The sequence below is a fragment of the Hyperolius riggenbachi genome, chromosome 9 (assembly GCF_040937935.1).
Source record: "Hyperolius riggenbachi isolate aHypRig1 chromosome 9, aHypRig1.pri, whole genome shotgun sequence".
Taxonomy (NCBI): Eukaryota; Metazoa; Chordata; class Amphibia; order Anura; family Hyperoliidae; genus Hyperolius; species Hyperolius riggenbachi.
In genome coordinates this window covers 126247336-126268462 of record NC_090654.1, presented here as the reverse complement: position 1 = coordinate 126268462, position 21127 = coordinate 126247336, and the positions used below count along the sequence as shown (strand labels likewise).

The 21127-nt window shown below is 43.6% G+C and overlaps 1 protein-coding gene across 2 annotated transcripts in view; it reads left to right on the top strand.

Moving 5' to 3' along the window:
* Positions 1–21127, top strand: part of PEAR1 (platelet endothelial aggregation receptor 1) — a 209984-nt gene that overhangs the window by 132708 nt on the left and 56149 nt on the right. For both annotated transcript variants that reach the window (XM_068253475.1, XM_068253476.1), the window contains 4 exons: positions 5300–5546; positions 8589–8712; positions 9050–9186; positions 12374–12586. In XM_068253475.1, the coding sequence (XP_068109576.1) occupies positions 5300–5546; positions 8589–8712; positions 9050–9186; positions 12374–12586 (721 nt within the window). The remainder of the gene's footprint in view (positions 1–5299; positions 5547–8588; positions 8713–9049; positions 9187–12373; positions 12587–21127) is intronic.

The window sequence follows — 21127 nt, the reverse complement described above, 5'->3', positions numbered from 1 at the left end:
GGAGGTAAGGACAAAAATAGACATCAAGGGAAAAACCTCTGCTGGAGGCAGGACGAGAAAAAGAATGCAGTAACATTATAGGGTAGGTCTATTTAACATCTTGGGACGTCCTATTGGGGGCAGTGGGAGGTGGGATTGCCCATTAGTATGCTAACATGGAGTCACCAGGGAAATGCAGCGTTTCCCCACCCATTTCATATGCGGGGAAATGCTGCAGATTCAGGCCGGATTTGGGAGTAGTGGAAATAGGCCCTACGTTATTTTCACTACAGTTTCTCTTTAATTAATCCTTCTGTGCATTGTTGAATGTTTACAGAAAATCATACAGTTCTGCTTTTTTTAATATTATCCTAGGAATTCCAGGGAGGTAAAAAAAATTCAGCAATGAAATGTTAAACAAATATGAGATTAATTAGTGCATTGATGATAACATTACCAATACAATTGCTATTCTAATTATGAACAAATTACTAGGCTGGTTAGCTGTGATAGCACTCATTGTTAGCATTTTTCTCCATAATTATAAACACAACTTCATTCAAACCCTTACATCATTTAGCCAGCATCTATCTAACATTTCCACATAGCAATTACACAAAGATTTATAGAGCTTTTTCACACTAGCATTGTGTTCTTGCAATTTCATTAAGGTCTGCATTTGTCTGTGTATGTCAGTGGGTGTTTTAGGCATGTTGGACATACGCAACACTGGAATGCAGGCTTTTTCTTTTTGAAACAGGGTGTTAACATTAAAAAAAACAAACTTGCACAAACTGTAAAAATACTCTTATAATTATAGACATGGTGCTCAAAGGACCATTCTTGTAAGATTCAAAATGCATGATTATGCTTATGTATAACATGTGCATTATGAATTACTTTTTTCCTATGTTGTTGTCACTTACATTAGGATTGTAAAAATCTGACAGTTCTTAAAGGTTTTGGACTAGTCCATTTCCTAATGGGGTTTTCTGTATTTTCAGGAGCACCTACTGAACGGCAAAACAGTGTCCTAGTAAGTAGGGAGGCCATCCAGCATTGTTGTATAGATCCTTTCTAGTGAGTGCATTCGTACAGTATAAAGGAAATATTGAGAATTCCCCATGAGGTAATGGACTAGTCCAAAACCTGTCAGATATTTAGTGCCTACTGTAAATAACAGCAACATAGGAGAAAAGTAATTAATAGTGCATTTTACTCTGGGAGAAATATTCTTAATGAAAGTATGTATTGTACATTTTATACATTTTTGTGATAGTGGTCCTCTAAGGCGTTCTATGCAACTGCAAAGTTTACCTATGTCTTAAAACATCCCTGCTTAAAATACATTACTAGTGCCGAGTCCATAATCTCAGCCCCCCCCCCCCCCTCCATTATTTATACCCCCATCCATTTTTCCTCCAACCTCAGAACCATCGCTATGTTTACCAACAGTGCTCAGACATCACAACCAATTACTGGGCACATACCTTAACTATATGTTTAACCCCAATTATTTTTTATTACAAGAGTCAGTAGCCTCACCTACTGTGTAACTGATCTTGCCACGTTTGGCGCAGTTTTTGAACATCCAATTGGAACACGGATGTCTTTCTGAATATTCCCAGGCATGGACCTCCCTGGGGATCTTATAGCAGTAAATAAATAGTTTCTCATAATAACACTTAAATTCAGTCTTCAAGAGTGACTCAATCTGGTGTCCTCTTATAATGCTAAAAATGATCAGTAAGAATTTGTGATTCTTATAAACATAATAACATGAGAATTATGACAGGCTAATGGGAATGAGACTACTATTGGGTGTGGAGCTGCGAAAGCCATGCATTGCACAAAGCTTGAGCAAGTTACCAACAACAGATTAATAACAGATGATTGGCTGATACAGTTAACACACAAGAACAAGCAGAACTTTTGTTGACAGCAGAGAAAGTTATGAAATAGTTATACAGTGTTTTTTCTTTAAATGCCTGCCAGGTATTTCTAGGAGCAAATATCACCAACTTTCTGAGAAGAAAAGGGACCATTATTCCTCAGGAAAATCATTTGTGTAAAAGTTCAGACAAAACACGCATATACATTGCTGCAAGTAGAGCACTGTTAAAACTACTTATAGGACACCTTAGTTATTTTACAAATTAAAAAACGGGATGGGCAGGCAAGTGTAGGAGGCTCTCCTCATGTCCACTGCTCCCCTGTTCTAGTATCCTTTAAGCTTTACTTATACACAGGCCCGGATTTACATCATAAGAGCCTATAGACACAGATGTCCTGGTACCCTAGACTTCACCCTCCATGAACCTACAAACTCAGAACCACACCGCAAGTGTGCTGGCTGTACCAGCTGCCACTTCCCATTCATAGGTAGCTACTAGTGCCCCTTAGTATCACGTAGCCCAAGGTACCCTCAATATTAGGTAGCTAGAGGTACTCCTGACTGAAGGGAGATCTTGTAGTGGAGTAACCTTTCATTTACACTCTCATCTATAGAGATGGGAGGAGAAATGACAGCATGGAGCATGATGGAGCACCGTCTGTCAGGTGGGGACACAAGCTGATCCGGCACTCTGTCCGGCTGTACACATGCTAGATTACCAGCCTAGACAGCCCCAGCCACTGCATCTTCAGACATAATCCACCAGATCTAAATCATAGCCTTTCCATGCCTCCAGTAATGCCTCCAACACAACCCCAGGCAATGCCCTCACCACTTCCTAAACGCCCTCACCATATCCTCACACAGTGCCCTCACCACATCCCCAGACAATGCCCTCACCACATCTCCAGACAATGCCCTCATAACATCCCTAGGCAATGCCCTCACCACATCTCCAGACAATGCCCTCATAACATCCCCAAACAATGCCCTCACCACATCTCCCCAGACAATGCCCTCATAACATCCCTAGGCAATGCCCTCACCACATCTCCAGACAATGCCCTCATAACATCCCCAAACAATGCCCTCACCACATCTCCAGACAATGCCCTCATAACATCCCTAAGCAATGCCCTCACCACATCTCCAGACAATGCCCTCATAACATCCCCAAACAATGCCCTCACCACATCTTCAGACAATACCCTCACAACATCCCCAGACAATGCCCTCACCACATCTCCACACAATGCCCTCACCACATCCACAATGCCCTCACCACATCCCCAGACAATACCCTCACCACATTCCCATACAATGCCCTTACCACATCCTCACACAATACCCTCACCACATCCCCACACAATACCCTCACCACATTCCCACACAATGCCCTCACCACATTCCCACACAATGCCCTCACCACATTCCCACACAATGTCCTCACCACATTCCCACACAATGCCCTCACCACATCCCCAAACAATACCCTCACCACATCCCCACAGAATGCCCTCACCACATCCCCAGACAATACCCTCACCAAATCCCCACAAAATGCCCTCACCACATCCCCAAACAATACCCTCACCACATCCCCACACAATGCCCTCACCACATCCTCACACAATACCCTTACCACATCCCCACACAATATCCTCACCACATGCCCACACAATGCCCTCACCACATCCCCACACAATACCCTCACCACATCCCCACACAATACCCTCACCACATCCCCACACAATACCCTCACCACATCCCCACACAATGCCCTCACCACATCCCCACACAATGCCCTCACCACATGCCCACACAATGCCCTCACCACATCCCCACACAATCCCCTCACCACATCCCCACACAATCCCCTCACTACATCCCCACACTATACCCTCACCACATCCCCACACAATACCCTCACCACATCCCCACACAATGCCCTCACCACATGCCCACACAATGCCCTCACCACATCCCCACACAATACCCTCACCACATCCCCACACAATACCCTCACCACATCCCCACACAATACCCTCACCACATCCCCACACAATCCCCTCACCACATCCCCACACAATCCCCTCACCACATCCCCACACAATCCCCTCACCACATCCCCACACAATCCCCTCACCACATCCCCACACTATACCCTCACCACATTCCCACACAATCCCCTCACCACATCCCCACACAATGCCCTCACCACATGCCCACACAATGCCCTCACCACATCCCCACACAATACCCTCACCACATCCCCACACAATACCCTCACCACATCTCCACACAATACCCTCACCACATCCCCACACAATACCCTCACCACATCCCCACACAATACCCTCACCACATCCCCACACAATCCCCTCACCACATCCCCACACAATACCCTCACCACATCCCCACACAATACCCTCACCACATCCTCACACAATACCCTCACCACATCCCCACACAATCCCCTCACCACATCCCCACACAATCCCCTCACCACATCCTCACACAATCCCCTCACCACATCCCCACACAATCCCCTCACCACATCCCCACACAATCCCCTCACCACATCCCCACACTATACCCTCACCACATTCCCACACAATCCCCTCACCACATCCCCACACAATGCCCTCACCACATGCCCACACAATGCCCTCACCACATCCCCACACAATACCCTCACCACATCCCCACACAATACCCTCACCACATCCCCACACAATACCCTCACCACATCCCCACACAATCCCCTCACCACATCCTCACACAATCCCCTCACCACATCCCCACACAATCCCCTCACCACATCCCCACACAATCCCCTCACCACATCCCCACACTATACCCTCACCACATTCCCACACAATCCCCTCACCACATCCCCACACAATGCCCTCACCACATGCCCACACAATGCCCTCACCACATCCCCACACAATACCCTCACCACATCCCCACACAATACCCTCACCACATCTCCACACAATACCCTCACCACATCCCCACACAATACCCTCACCACATCCCCACACAATACCCTCACCACATCCCCACACAATCCCCTCACTACATCCCCACACAATACCCTCACCACATCCCCACACAATACCCTCACTACATTCCCACACTATACCCTCACCACACCCTCACACAATACCCTCCCCACGTCCCCAGACATTCACACACAATTTTTGATGAGTGTAGGAAAAATGTAATCATTCTTTTTAGTTTTTTTTTCTCTGTCTCCATATAGGCAATTGTTCCCTTTTTCCTCCTCTGATAGGCGGTAGATACGTCTTTACAAGTCACGCAGAAATTACAGAAATAAACCCTTTATTTTTAGAGTGAAAAGGAGTTTTCTTTTATTTACAGTATAACATTATTAGTCTTCTCCTATTTCTGTATTTTCAGCTTGTGAGCTCCACCTATGGGGACCCAGATGTAACTACACCTGCCCTTGCCTAAACAATGGGACCTGTGATGCCATTTCTGGGTCTTGCCTCTGCCGCCCTGGATTCAAGGATCCATTCTGTGAGAAGCCATGTGACCCAGGCACCTATGGAGAACACTGTTTACTGGACTGCCAATGTAAGAACGGAGCCAGTTGTGACCCTCAAAACGGAACCTGCCTCTGCCTAGAAGGGTACACCGGACCTTAGTGAGTGTTCAGATCCTCTCATATTCTAAAAAGCCAGCAGCAGCCAATGTCCATATGTTTGTAGATGGGTAATTTACCCATCATCTCACCTCTGAAAAAGAATTTATAATTCCTGAAAAGGAGAGGGAAAGAACAAAATAAAGGGGTTTTGCTAAATGTCTGTACTGTAAATGTGCTATGTATAAGAAATCAAATGGGGCAGTAAAAAAGGCTAGTGGACAAAAAGGGCGCTGCCATAGACTGCAATGCAAAATATCGGCTATTGGGCACCCAACAGGAAATTAGGGCGCCCGAGAAATAGCGGTTGCAGGGATCGTGTTAACAAAAGTTTTCGTTTACAGAATAAGGTTTATTACAAATATTGTTTACAAGTTCGTTTTGACTTTGTGGTTTACTTATTTTTCCGTTTTTAAATTTCGCTTATAGGAGCTTTTACTTATTTTTCCGTTTTTACATTTCGCTTGCAGGGCTGTAACAAGTAAATTTTCGTTTACACTTATTTTATCATTTAAAATTTGTTTTCATACGTATGATGCTTAAATATCGTTTTCAACCTTGTTCTATTACAAATACATCGCTTTTGGTATTAACTTTATTTTTTATACTTATAATGCGTAGATTATAGTTTTATTAACTTACTAATATATCGCTTTTAATATTACCGTTATTTTAAGATTTTTAATGCGTTCGTGATTGTAAGGCTGTCTATTCTATTATATATACTGTGTGTATATATATATATATATATATATATATATTTTTTTTTTTTTTCTATTTATAATATTAATGTGTACGTGATTTTAGGGCTATTTATTCTACTACAAATATATAAATTATTCTATTCATGTTATTTATAGTGAAGTATTTTAAGGATTAAATATATTATTGTTTATATATGTGTGTAAGGGTGTTTGTGCAGTGGGGATGGTTAGGGTTAGGCACCACCAGGGGGGTGGTTAGGGACCACCAGGGGAGATTAAGGGTTAGGCACCACCAGGGGGGTGGTTAGGGTTAGGAACCACCAGGGGGGTCTAAGGGTTAGGGTACAGGGAGGGTTCTGTGTGAGAGTAGGGTTAGGTATAGTTACAGCACAATATATGTAATATATACAAATTATTAAAAGATGTATATTTACACAAAGGCGGGGTCTAGGGGTTAGGGATAGGGAGAGCCTACAGTTAGGTATAATTGCAGTAAAATACTTGTAAAATCTACCATTGTATTACTATGCTTAATACAAGTGTAAATATCATTTTTTGTTATAGACGCTATTTGATGTTTCATTTCAGAATTCGTTTGTTGTTATAGACCAGGGGTCTCAAACTCAATTTATCTGGGGGTCGCAGGAGGCAAAGTTAGGATGAGGCTGGGCCGCATAAGGTATTTCACAATCGCGGCGCATCGCCGCCTCTGCCCGCCCCTCTCACTCTTCCTTCACAGAGAGGGGCGGGGAGAGGCGGCGATCCGTGCGGCGATTGATGTCAGGAGGGGCAGAGCTGAAGCTGAAAGCTCTGCCCCTTCCAGGAAATGCCGGCGGATTGCCCCCCGGGCGATTTGGGGGCTCTGCAGCCCTCGTTTAGCGGGGTTGCGGCGAATTACTTGGGAGCACTGAAGCGAACTATAAGGAAGCTTTTGCCGGCGAGGGCCACAAAATATTGTATCGAGGGCCGCAAATGGCCCGCGGGACGCGAGTTTGAGACCCCTGTTATAGACAGTATTTTGCCATTTAATTTCCGTTTATACAACCTATTTAGCACTACATTTTTGTTTACAACCTATAAACGAAAAATATTGGTTTACATTACAACTTATCATTTCGGCTACATCCCGCGCCCTTTTTTCCAGGCGCCCTTTTTTGATACACGCGAAATCAAAATCCTATGATTTTTATTAGAAAATATTGTATAAAAACTTAAATAAAATAGGCGTAATAATTCTAATCTGTAATTTATTCCAATGTGTATATTCATCAGGACCAAGCCTCTCTTATTTGAAGGTAGTAGCACCATGCAGAGTACTATAATTGTCCAAGCCTGAACAGTATACATTGGATTGGTTACCCAATTAAAGAGACATTGAAGCGAAAAAAAACGATGATATAATGAATTGGTTGTGTAGTACGGATAATTACTAGAACATTAGTAGCAAAGAAAATAGTCTCATATTTTTATTTTCAGTCAGGGCTCGTTCACACTAGAGGTGTTTTTTGGAATTTTTAAGCGCAGGCGATTTGTACAAATCACCCTAAAAGCGCTAACACTATGCTTTTCAATGAGATAGTTCTCATTGGGGCGTTCCGTTTGCTTGCCGCTGACAAAAGCACTGCATGTACCATTTTCAGGGCGATTTGCCCTGAATGGAAGGTATAGGGAAATCACAAAGCGCTTGAAAAACGCTTTGTATAGCGATTTCTCCAGTGCTTTAATTAATAAATACATTGCATTTATTCATTGCCGGGGGCAAAGTAATCACTTCCTGACTGATGTCAGGAAGTGATTTAAATAATTGCTCTGCTAAAGCGATTATAATCGCTCATTGCGGACGATAGCGTGAGTGCAACGCAATCTGAACAAGGCCTCATATAGTGTTTATATAACATTACATAATTCTCTAATATTTGCAGTTTACACACTACTCAGCATTGTAAATGATTTTACAGAGCAGGCTAGTGAACTTTTGAACTGTCCTCTGCAGAGAAAATGAAAATACTATGACTAACAATTGAGATAACAAACTTCAGAAGACAGTGCTCTCTGCGACTTTGAAAGTTGTGGAGCTCAGTGGCTCTTTTGCATAGATAACAGCTGGAGTTTCTTAACTCCTCCTGTACTGGAAACAATATTAGACTTATGTATCTGCTCCTAATGTTTTATTTCTTAGCTGTACTGCTCATACAAATTATTAGATCATATTTTTTTTTCGCGTCAGGGTCTCTTTAACAGCTCAATTTATATTATTGATAGGGCCCATTTGTATCAATTTTATGCACTTAAGTGTATGTACACTAACACTTTGTACACTAACACTTTGCTTACATTTCAGTTGTGAGATCAAATGCAAAGAAGTTCAGCCCTCTAAGTTCAAGTGCCCAGAGCACTGCCCCTGCCAGAGTGGAGGTATCTGCGACCAGAGCACTGGGCTTTGCGTATGTCCACCAGGATGGAAGGTACAAATGCCCAGTCTTTGCTTCTGTCAAAAACTTCAGCAAAAACTTAAAATAATAAAAAAAAAAATAGTATATAAGTGGCGTAAAGCTGCTTTAAGATCAGATCCCGCTTCCCTGAAATCTGTGGTGTATTTCTGAGAAGGTCATCTTTCACTGCACAGAACATTGGAGAGGTGTGAATGGGTCCTACATGTCTTCTCTTGTAAAGGATCCCCCTGTCCAGCCTCTTCATACCTTGTAGTGTTGACAACATAAAACATCAGTTTGATTGTGAAACAGATTGAATCTTTAGAATTTGCTAGCTCATATTCATTTTTAATGATCTGATTTTCTGTAGGGTCCACTGTGCTCCATCCCATGCCCACCTGGATTCTACGGACCTGGTTGTGAGCATGAGTGCAACTGTCATAATAATGGCCAGTGTGACCCTGAAAGTGGCCAGTGCCTGTGCTCTCTGGGCTACACAGGAGACCGGTAAGAGTTTACTTCAAGAGAAACACAAGACAGCACAAACTTGTATGAATTAAAGAATGGGCGAGAACCATACCGTATTGTCGAAAACCAGTCTTTCTCAATTGTCTGCTCAATACAAAGGCATTGGTAATGTAACCTCTCTCAACAGAAAACTCAGCAGGTTTTATAATCCATGAAACATGGCTGCACCTTGTTCAGAATGTTTATTTGCATAATACAATTCTTATATAGTCACCAAATATAACAATGCAACAACATATGACATAAATAATGAAAACAGGTAAATGATCATCATTGTATTTGTTCTTCTGTCACGCTTCCTGTGAAGGCCTGATATATGATTCAAAGTAATCTCCATTGTCCTCTCGAAAAAGAATGTCACTAAACTCAATCTGCAATGTGAGAACTGTTAGCACTTTTGGTGCCAAATCTTTTTCGGAAAATATGACAAGCACAGAGGGTAGAGGTCATCAGCTGCACTGTATCCTGCTGGATTATGTGCTGCTTCACATGAGAAGACAGAGACTGAACTGTAAAAATACTGATTTGCTTCTGCAATATGCCTTTAAGTTGAAGCCCAACATCTTCTGGACCCATCTCCCTATTCCCATTTTTCACACATTGCCATTTGATGGCCAGTTTTTGAAAAAAAATATATTCCTAACTACAGCTTCATTTGTAGTCATATGACCACTCCAATACTGCCTTTGGTTGTGATCCAGCAGCAGATTTAGAATTTGCTATAACTACTTTCTGTGGCAAAACACTCCACATTTTAACCACTCTTACTGTAAAGAACACGTAATAAATCGATGGCAAAACCTTTTTTACCTCCTTATGCAGATCGTGTCCTGTTGTCATTTGTACAAGCCAGAGCCGGATTAAGGCTAAATGGGGCCCTAAGCAAAGTAACTGATTTGGGCCCCCCCCATCATGTCATAATAGAATCAGAAGATGCAGCTGTACAGCAACATGCCGCACACACCGGGGCAGCCGAGCTACTGGTTGCTATGGGCAACAGCCCACTTTCCTCTGTGGGTGCACAATGCAGGGAATAGCAGCGGCAAAATGCAGAGTGAGAGATGAAAGGCTGGGACATTTGCACTCAGGGGCTGGGGCACCCCAATGAAGAGGGCGCCAGATATCACAGCAGCAGCACTTTCCCCCTGCATCTCCAGCCTGGCAATAGCAGAAAGCTCTGGAAACCGCCAAACCGGAAGCCGTTCCCCAGACAGAATTACAAAACCACCACCACCACCGAACAACCGATTTCCTCCCAAACTAGACAGCCACCATGCAGCCTCCATCCCAGTGAATACGATAGTCCAGCTGAAAAGGCAGCCGCAGCGGGGGAGAATGACAGTACCATATGACTCACATTCACCTATTGCGATCCAAGCAATAGAGGTCCCGTCATCCGGAGCCCATCTGTCTCTTCTAGAGTGCTGCTGCTCTGTTACTACTACTATTACTACTTCCTACTTCCTGTCTGATCTGAGAATCAGGAAGTTCAGAGCGAGCGGCTGCACTGTAGAAGAGACAGATGGGTTTCAGATGACGAGATCTCTATCGCTTGGATCATGGATAGGTGAGTGAGCGTTTGCCATCTACTGCTATCATTCTTGCTGCAGCTGTGGTACTCTGTGGGAAGGGAGGGAGGAGTGGGCAGCAGCAGAGCGCACAGTAGCAGGAGGGGGACCTAGGAGGAGAGCCTGGCTCTGAAGACAATCAGCAGTGCACGGCATCATTTGACAAGACAAGACAAATAACATTTATATCGCGCTTTTCTCCTGGCAGACCCAAAGCGCCAGAGCTGCAGCCACTAGGACGCGCCATATAGGCAGTAGCAGTGTTAGAGAGACTTGGCTAAGGTCTCCTACTGAATAGGTGCTAGCTTACTGAACAGGCAGAGCCGAGATTCGAACCCTGGTCTCCGGTGTCAGAGGCAGAGCCCTTAAAGGGACTCCGAGCAGTGCCTGTGGGTATGCCTTTAAGCATACCCACAACTAATTAATTACATCCTCACACCTACCAGCATGATGTTTGTAATTATATCCCCCTGGGCTCCTTATATTTCATTGTATTGTGCTGAATCGAGCAGCCGACTTTGGAGAAAAGTCGTCCTGTGTAATACAATGTAACTATGGAAAGATGCATATCATTTTGAAGCTCTCTTTTTTGATCGCGAAAATAGCAAAAACTAACTAACAACTATCATTGGAAAGAAGAGAAAGAGAGCTTTAAAATGATATGCATCTTTCCATAGTTACTGCACTGCTCAGAGTCCCTTTAACCATTATACCATCCAGCCACCACTGACAGGATGGCGATGGCTGATTTATGAGCTGATGGGGCCCCTTTGACTCTGAATGGGGGGCCCCAAGCGACTGCTTTTGTTGCCTGGTCAGTAATCCGGCCCTGGTACAAGCCTCGGGACAAAAACCTCATCTGCCAAGCTTTTGCATTGCTCTCCAATGTATTTATAAATGTTAATCAGGTAACCCCTTAGCTGGCTTTTTTTTCAAGCTCAATAAACCCAGTTTGTCCTCTCTTCTGCAGAACAGGAAGGAATTAAAAAAGGAAGCATTAGATATGTTGTTATAAAAATGTTTTTTTAAAAGAAAAAAAGATGGCACCAATGGTAGAAGGATGATGTGATCCATGGTCAGTTTAGCTGCTTTGCTTCGTAAGGATTTTAACTTTAATACTCACTGGTCTAGGATTCACGTTAAAATGCACGGATTATTTCAGCTTTGTGTAAGCCACTCCAGTAGGCTTTGTAATAGGCAATGTGAATGTATAGAAATACACATGCACAGGAAATTTGGTGGCATAGAGGTTAGTATTTAGGCATTGTGGTAACATCTTGAGTTAGTATCCACAAGGGATACTACCTGCATAAATGAAGCATGTAAATTATTGTTATACTAGCAAAAGTTTATTGGCTAATATTAACCCAGTGGCAGGTCTCTCTATGCATCTTTACGTATTATGCATCCTAAGTCCGATATGGAAATCCAGTATGTTCAGATTAGAGCGCAAGGCTTTTAGGACACCTGCATCATTTTGCTAGGCATCAAAAGTAAATGATCATTGGCCCAATTTTTATTAATTGTGCATTGATGCAATCCCCAGTTTAAAAATGTTGTCACTGCTAATCTATGATCTTTCTTATGTACATCTACAGCTGTCGGGAAGAGTGTCCCATCGGAAAGTACGGACAAGACTGTAAGGAAACCTGTGACTGTGTGAATGGTGTACGCTGTTATCACATCAATGGAGCATGTCTGTGCGAGGCCGGATTCTTTGGTAACAACTGTGAAGATCGACTTTGTGCAGACGGCTTTTATGGGGTACACTGCAATATGGTCTGCCAATGTGACCGCCAACACACTAAGCGGTAACTGCATAACCCAGGCTATGTATTGTTATAATATGAAAAATAGTGATGTTGTAGACAGGACAGTAACCATTAGCAACTAACCAGAAGAATGTACAAAAAGCCAACACTCCAAGAAATAGGTATATAAAGTTTTTTTCCATCACAAAGAAACAATTTCCAACTTTTAGGGTCACTGGGATACATTTCTCAAAGCGTTATATGGACAGATGACATTAAATGACTATTTTATTTCTTGGGGTTTTGGCTTTATCCTTCCTTTTTTTACCTGTGTTGCCTTGTCTAGCTATGCATGCCTTGATGCCCACAAGAAGCATGAGTGCAGTTCCAGCCATCTCTCGTCCTTGTTTTAAAAACTGATCGGCAACTACAGGTGTTGTTTAACTGATAAAGATGTGCAACTTTTTATCCAACATTGGCTGCCTTGCCATTATACTCTCTTCTTGCGTTGCTCCCTGTGCAATCCATAGTGATAAACTGGATATTGGTATATGGTTGCATTTTGGGGTATATCCAATAGACCAGTGCTTTTCAACCTGTGGTACGCGTACCAGAGGTGGTACTTTCTTACTGGCCAGGTGGTACGTGGTATGCTCTGGGGAGATTAAAATGAAGTGTGAGCTGGTGGGGAGATCAAAAGAAAACGTGATTTAGGGCTGGTCCAGTGCCTGGTGTAATTAGGTTTGTTTTTGTTTAAGACAATGTAAAGCACTAGTCTAGCTAATAAAAGTGCAATTACAGAGCAATGAGAGAGCAAGCTGGTAAATCTACACAGCATGATACAGAGTTTGCCTGGAGGGTCTGTGGGAAAAAATCTGTCTGGTCTCTTCCCAATGTTATAATGACTGCATGTGTGGATAAGGTTGAAAAGTTTTTGACAGTCCCTAGACTCCAGGAGGGCTACTTGTAGCTTGTGTGAGAGGCTGGCAGTGACAGGAGTCATATTATAGGCAAGTAGCCTCTGTGTAATGTGGGACTGCAATACAGCTCTGCTCCATCTCAGACTATTCTCAGTCTCCCTACACTCCTCCTCTTTCTGGGCTAGTGCAACGCCAAAATCGCAATAGCAATCACTAGCAATTTGCGAGTGCGATTTTGTGAAGCGATTTTCAGAACGATTTTTGAATGAATCGCTCCAAAAAATGTTACATGCAGTGTGTTTGTGATTTTGATAAAAATAACAATGCTGCTGTGAGAACACCCTCATAGTGTAACATTAGCCAATCGCTTTTCAAATCGCTGGTGATTTGAAAAATGCTCAGAAGCACTGTTGGTGTGCACAGCCCTTCCTCATTCACCTTTGTTTCTCCCATTTCCCCTAGTGCTGACTGTGTCTTCTTGTCATACAGGAAAGCTAAATAAAAGTGCAATTCTGGTGAGGCAAATATCTGCTTCCCTCTTTTTCAGCTTTTCCCCCTCTCTCCTCACTGTTTCTCCCCTTCTCTGCATAAGTATTTCTACGCCGCCAGTGAGCTGGGCGCAGGGTGAGCCGAATGACGGCTCTCCCTGCTGCCACTAAACTCCCCGGTAACGTTAAATACTATTCCCCCTCCGAGTCTGTACTTTACCTGTCACACTATCCCTTGAATTTTCTTGCTGTATTTCCACATTGGCACCCCACGTGACTACTGGCATATACGATGTGGGGTGCGTGTGTGACGTCATTTGGGCTGATGCTTTCATAACAGGCTTCTAGTTTGTGTTTTCCCCCCAGGCCAAAAGGTCCCAGTCCTCCCCTGGGGGGAAGGGAGATGAAAAATAAAGTGTCTGCCAGGGTGGTTGAGGGGAGATAAGGAAAAGTGAGGGAAATAGGAGGAGAGCAGCAGGGTCTCCAGGAGTGTTCTTTCCTTTCTCTGGCTGGTTATTTGCCATATTGTGCAGCAGGAGGGGTTTGTACGTGCCGTTCGTGAGTGCCCCGACAACAAGGAAGGCTGCAAGGTAATGGAGATTGGAGAACAAGTTCTATATTTCTAGATATAGTATATTTAGAAAAATTAAAAAAATGCATAATTATATTCCTGGTTGGACCGGATTCTTAGGCACAACCAAAAGGCAACCATGATCAGTGTTTCACCATGTTCATAGAAACAATTCTTATCCTGTGACCTAGTTCTAGATCAGGGCTTTAGAATCTTCAGTGTGGTCAGTGCACTGCGGTATAAAGTTTAAGGGCAGATGCACTGTGAAAAGATAATGTGTATTGGGGATAATGTATATAGGGCTGTATGGAAGATGAATACCTCTACTAAGGTGGCACCCTGTGTATTTTGCTGGCAAATGCTGCGCCAGCACATGCGTAGTAGTGCACAACTTGCTGAGAGAGACCTTTCAGGAATCCACCCCCCTTAGAAATCCTGGGTTTTTCCCTGGAACCAGCACTTAGCCCGGGTGTCCCAAAACAATTCACAGCTATGCAAGTGTGTGTGTTCTGCATATTTAATATATCCCTTCAGATTGTAAGATTGCAAAGACAGCCCTTCTTGCTACGTAATTTGTTTGATATTATCTGAAATAGTCACTAGCTAGCACAGAAGTACTTTAATAAGTTGCTTTTTTTATTTTTTGTTTTACTTTGGTACAGCATATACAGTATCCAGCACTTGGTGTAGCAAAACCATGCATGCATGTACGTATATATGTGTATGGATGGAAAACAGTTCAATGTGGTGGTCCCCAGTTTGAATCCCAGCCAGGGCTTTATCTGCACAGAGTTTGTATGTTCTCCCTGTGTCTGTGTGGGTTTCCTCTGTGCACTGCAGATTCCTCCCACATCCTCAACACATACTGTTAAAGGAACATTTTCAATGTTTGCCTTCTTTTCTGATCCCCTTTAGTAGACAAAAGGAAGTTAGTAATGAAACATAGATTTTTTTTTTCTACTTCCAATGTCACTTTATCAGATCTTGCACATGCAGTGCTAGGAGTGGAGTCACTGATAGGTGACTATTCTGCACAGCAAGCAACAAGATTAGAAGTTCTCTGCCCTGTCTCCTGCTTGGATAAACAATTTATTCACACTATGATGGGGGCTGGCAGCTCTATATAGACATTCATTGAATGGTTTACCTTGTACTCATACTGTGCTGTGTGATCTGGTCTTTCTTGTATTCATGTATTGTCATATTGCTGTATGTCACCCCTAAATATTGTCTGTAACCTAAACTAATGTCCAGCGCTGCGTAATATGTTGGTGCTTTATAAATACAATAAATAAATAATGGTGAACTTCTTAAGGTAGTCATACATCAGAAGATTATGGGCAAATTCGACAAAGAAACACATGTATCTCTAATTGAATCTGATTAGAGAGAGATTTGCATCTTTGTTGAAGCTACCCATACTGCAGGCTGATTCCCGTCCGATTTCAGCATGAAATCTTCAGGGAATCATCCGAGCCCACCATGTCTGCCCCGCCACTGCCCCCCTAATGTATAAATGTGCCCCCCGTGAGTTCATTTATACATTACCTGTCCTGTGTCAGCCTTCACGTGGTGCCTGACCATCTCAGGGTGGCTCTTCTATCAGCTGCATACACCTTGGCGGCAGTGCATAGCGTGTGACGTCACACACTATGCACCAGTGGCGTGTACAGAGGTTTCATAGACACCATGTGGAAGCTGACACTGGACAGGTAATGTATGTATGCACTCATGGGGGGCACATTTATACTGTACAGTGCTGCAGAAGACGTCAGCGCTATATAAATACTAAATGATTATATTATTCAACTGTATTCATTTAGAAAGTCTAAAGTCTGCCAGGAGCCTACTGCCCACCACTAGGCCAGTCTGAAGTCTGCCTCCAGCCTGCCAGGAGAATACTACCCACCACTAGGCCAGTCCGAAGTCTTCCTCCAGCCTGCAAGGAGCACTACTGCCCACCACTAGGCCAGTCCAAAGTCTGCCTCCAGCCTGCAAGGAGCACTACTGCCCACCACTAGGCCAGTCCAAAGTCTGCCTCCAGCCTGCCAGGAGCACTACTGCCCACCACTAGGCCAGTCTGAAGTCTGCCTACAGCCTGGTTGAGTCCTGCTCACCACTAGGCCAGCCCAAAGTCTGCTGCCTGCCTCAAGCTAGCCAAAAGTGTGCCACCCAATACCCACAAACGCACAGAAGTTGGATTACAAGTGCCCTGCAAAACCAAGGTATTGGTGCATAAAAATATGGATAAGTTCGTCATACGTCACTCACAAAGAGAAAGTGATTCAGCAAAGGAACCTGCACAGAAGAAATTAAAAGCAGCACCAAATCGAAAATACAGTGACGATTATGTGAAGTTTGGGTTTTATTTTGCAGAAGAAAATGATCAGCAGCTTCCCGTTTGTGTTATTTGCAATGAGGTACTATCGAAACACTCTATGAAGCCTTCTTTACTCCAGAGACATTTCACAACAAAACATAAAGAGTACAGCAAAAAGCCAGTAGAATTTTTTTATGAAGAAAAGAGAGGAATATATAAAGCGCCGTGCTGCTTTTCTGAAGTCCACAACCTTATCAAAAAAGTGTTTGGAAGCATCTTATGAATTGTCCTTGATAGCAGCTAAACAAAATAAGCCTCACACAATTGTTGAAGAAGTCGTGCTTCCCTCTGCCATTGCACTTGCTTCAATTTTGTTTGATAAAAAAATGACTGATACAATTCGGAATATCCCATGTTCTGATAATACTGTTCAAAGACGAATACAAGATATGGCCACAGACGTTACTGAACAAGTGCTGGAGAAGGTTAAAGCCGCAGAAAAATTTTCATTTCAATTGGATGAAAGCACTGACATTGCTGGTGAAGCGCAGCTAATTGTCTTTGTTAGTTTTCCTGATTCAGACGATATACTGGAAAACTACCCACTACCCGGCAGAACAACTGGGGAAGAAATATTCACAATAATTGACAATTTTTTCAGTGAACATGGAATATTATGGGCATGGTGTGTAGCAATTTGTTCTGATGGTGCAGCAGCTATTACAGGACGAACTTCTGGAGTGATAGCACGAGTGATAGCACGAGCCAAGACAAGAAACAGTTCCATTGTTTCAAATCACTGCATCTTGCACAGACATGCACTTGCTTCTAAAAGGATGAGCCCATTGTTATATGACGTTTTGGCGGATTCTGCAAAAATAATAAATTTCATCAAAAGCCGGCGTTTATTCAGACAATTGTGCAACGATTTGGGTTCAGAGCATAGTACGTACTCTCCTCTTTCATACAGAAGTACGCTGGTTGTCAAGAGGTGAAACATTGTCAAGGTTATTTGAGCTGAGAGAAGAAACTCATCTGTTCCTGACAAATGTTTCATCACCCCTAGCAGAAAATTTTGAAAATGTCTTCTGGGTGTCCTGCCTTGGCTATCTGGCTGACAAATTTAAAAAGCTAAATGAGCTTAATCGTTCCCTGCAGGGCCATGGCCATAACGTATTTATCATGGAAGACAAAGTTTGTGCATTTTACAATAAAATCTCCCTGTGGCTAGGCCAAGTGAAGAAAGGTAATATTGCCTCTTTTCCCAGTTTGTCAGATTTTATAGAACTGAATTCTGTTGCTCACACCGAAGAAATTAAAATAGCAATTCAAAATCACCTTGAAAAATTGCACACCGAATTTGCGCTGTATTTCCCATTCGTATCAAGAGGATGTGAAACTGGAATCCGTTGGGTTGCATCACCGTTTGTTATGGATAATGTTGTGAACTCAGCCCTTTCCTATCAAGAGCAAGAAGCACTTCTGGAAATGACATCAGACCGCATGTTGAAGGAACTGTTTAATGAAAAAACACTAAGGGCCCTTTTCCACCAGCACGTTTGCGCTGGCTGAATCGCAAAAACGCAAACCGCTAGCGATTTTACAATCTGTACGGTTTGCTTTTTAACATAGGAATCGCGGTAGGTCATTTCCACTACCGCGATTCGTTTTTGTCAGGAACGCGAACGCGCGGCGGAGCGATATTTGCCGCGATTTTGCTATGCAGTGCATAGCATAGCAAAATCGCGGCGGCGAACGTCGGGGAATCGCCGGTAATTGCGATTCAGCAATCGCTAGCGTTCAGCGTGAACGCTAGCGATTGCAAGTGGAAAAGGGCCCTAACTGAATTCTGGAGCCAAGCTGCAAAACTGCACCCAGACGTGGGGGAAAAAGCTATTGAAGCTTTACTGCCATTTGGCTCCACATACTTGTGTGAGATGGCTTTTTCTTCATTGACATGCATAAAAACTAAAGAAAGGAACTGTCTTCAGCTGGAATCAGACTTGATTTTATCAGTAAGCACTCTCCAGCCACGACTGCAAAGACTGATGTCAGAAAAACAGGCACAAATTTCCCATTAAGTGTAATATTGTTAAACACTGTATGTATTCCTAATTATTGGCCAGCACTGCGTAGTATGTTGGCGCTTCAATAAATAATAATAATAATAGCATTATTATTATTAAATGTACATATTTTATTGTTTTTTTTTACTTATTGAGATGTTAACATCTTGCGAAATCACAGGTGGTACTTGAAAAATTTCATGCGATAAAAGTGGTACAATTTCTGAAAAGGTTGAAAAGCCCTGCAATAGACTATATAAAGCTAAACAAAATGGTGGTAATCCAATGGACTGTATATGGGTATGGCCATGCCTCTGGAGATATTGTTTGTGCTGAAGCCCAGGGCTGATTGTCTGTTCTCCTGAAGCACAGGCAGAGCAGAATCATCCAACAGGGACCCTAGACAGGTACCTGGGGCTTAATGGGTGTCAAGGGGCCCACCAGCCACCTTCTCTGACCTTACTCCACTTTAGCTTGCCAAAAAGACCACAAGGGGCCACAAATCTACTACCTTGCCTAGGGCCCCATTACATTTTAATTCATCTCTCAGTACAGGTCTGATGAACTGTTATAAGCTGTACAGAATTTATACGCTTGCTGCCCCTAAGCCCCCCGTTTAAAATGTTAGTAAAATCTTAGGTAAGTGTTGGTCTACCTTCAGAACATTGACTCACATGTATATTATTATTGTTATTATTATTATTAATAATTTACATAGCACCAGCATCTTCCATGGTGCTGTACAACAGCATACAGGGTATAACAATATAAAATAAACAATACAACAGTTAATACAAGACAAGAGTGGATAACCGCTAATGCAGTTAACAAATTACCCACATATTTTTACACAGGGGTGGGAGGTATGTACACAAGACCGGCCTTAGGTTTCACAGCGCCCTGAGCGCAATCTGGTTTTTGTGCCCCCCCCCTTCATCCACTTCGTGCGCACACACACACACACACAATCACAGGCCCATATGCAATTCACCTTTTCTCCTGAGTTAACTCCTAGGACAGTGGTTCCCAACCTTTTTGAAGTCGTGACACATCATGCCAAATGCTCAGATCTCCGTGACACGTCACATATGTATAATAGAAAAAATACTATTAATAACCACAAAATGGATGGAAAGAGTGCATTGTCCTGAATAAACTTAAAAAATGAAGGCTAGAACCTTTCAGGAATATTAATACAAACAATCAGTGGGACAGTTAGCCCCCACCCCCATTTGAAATGATAGCACAGCACCGACAAGGTGCACCACACGTTATAGCCGCAGTGCCCCCTCCCCCCCCCCCCCAAATAAAAACGCCATCAGACTCAGTATAGGTAGGAAACCAGGTATAGGTGCCCCCAGTATAGGATCTCATGTGTACATTTCCTCAATACAGGTAGCCAAGCATAGGTGCTCCTAGTATAGAAAGTCAGTTGTAGCTCTCCCCCCATAGGTAGCCAGGCGTAGGTGCTTCCAGTATTGGTAGCCAGGTGTTGGTGCCCTCAGTATAGGTAGCCAGGAGTAGGTGCACTCCCTCAGTATAGGTAGCCAGCTTTAGGTGCCCCCAGTATAGAAAGTCAGTTGTAGGTCTCCCCCCATAGGTAGCTAGGCATAGGTGCCTCCAGTATAGGTAGCCAGGTGTTGGTGCCCTCAGTATAGGTAGCCAGGAGTAGGTGCACTCCCTCAGTATAGGTAGGCAGCTATAAGTGCACCCAGTATAGGAAGTCAGGTGTAGGTGCCCTCAGTATAGGAAGCCAGCTATAGGTGCCCCCAGTATAGGAAGTCAGGTGTAGGTACTCTCAGTATAGGTAGCCAGCTAGAGGTGCCCCCTTGGAAGCCGGCGCCCTGAGCGACCACTCCGGTTGCTCAGGTCAAAGGCCGGCTATGTATGTACACCCATTACACAGCATTGTGAGATAAAAGGGGAAGAGAGCCCTGGCCAAAAGGCCTTACAGTCTAAAGGTTTAACCACTTTACCCCCGCGCGTACGTATTTCTCCGCCCCTTTTTCCATCCTTTAACAACCAGGGACGGAGAAACACGTACTTTCCGCGTTCCCGACGCTGCCCGCGCTCCCGCTCGTAAACACGCCGCCCGCCGCTAGTAAACACGCCGCCGCCCGCTCGCCCAGAGATCAATGAACGGGAAAATCCATTCCCGTTCGTTGATCTAAGCCCCGCAATGATCAGCTGCTCTCCTATGGGCAGCGCGATCATTGTGAGAAAAAACTCACGTGTC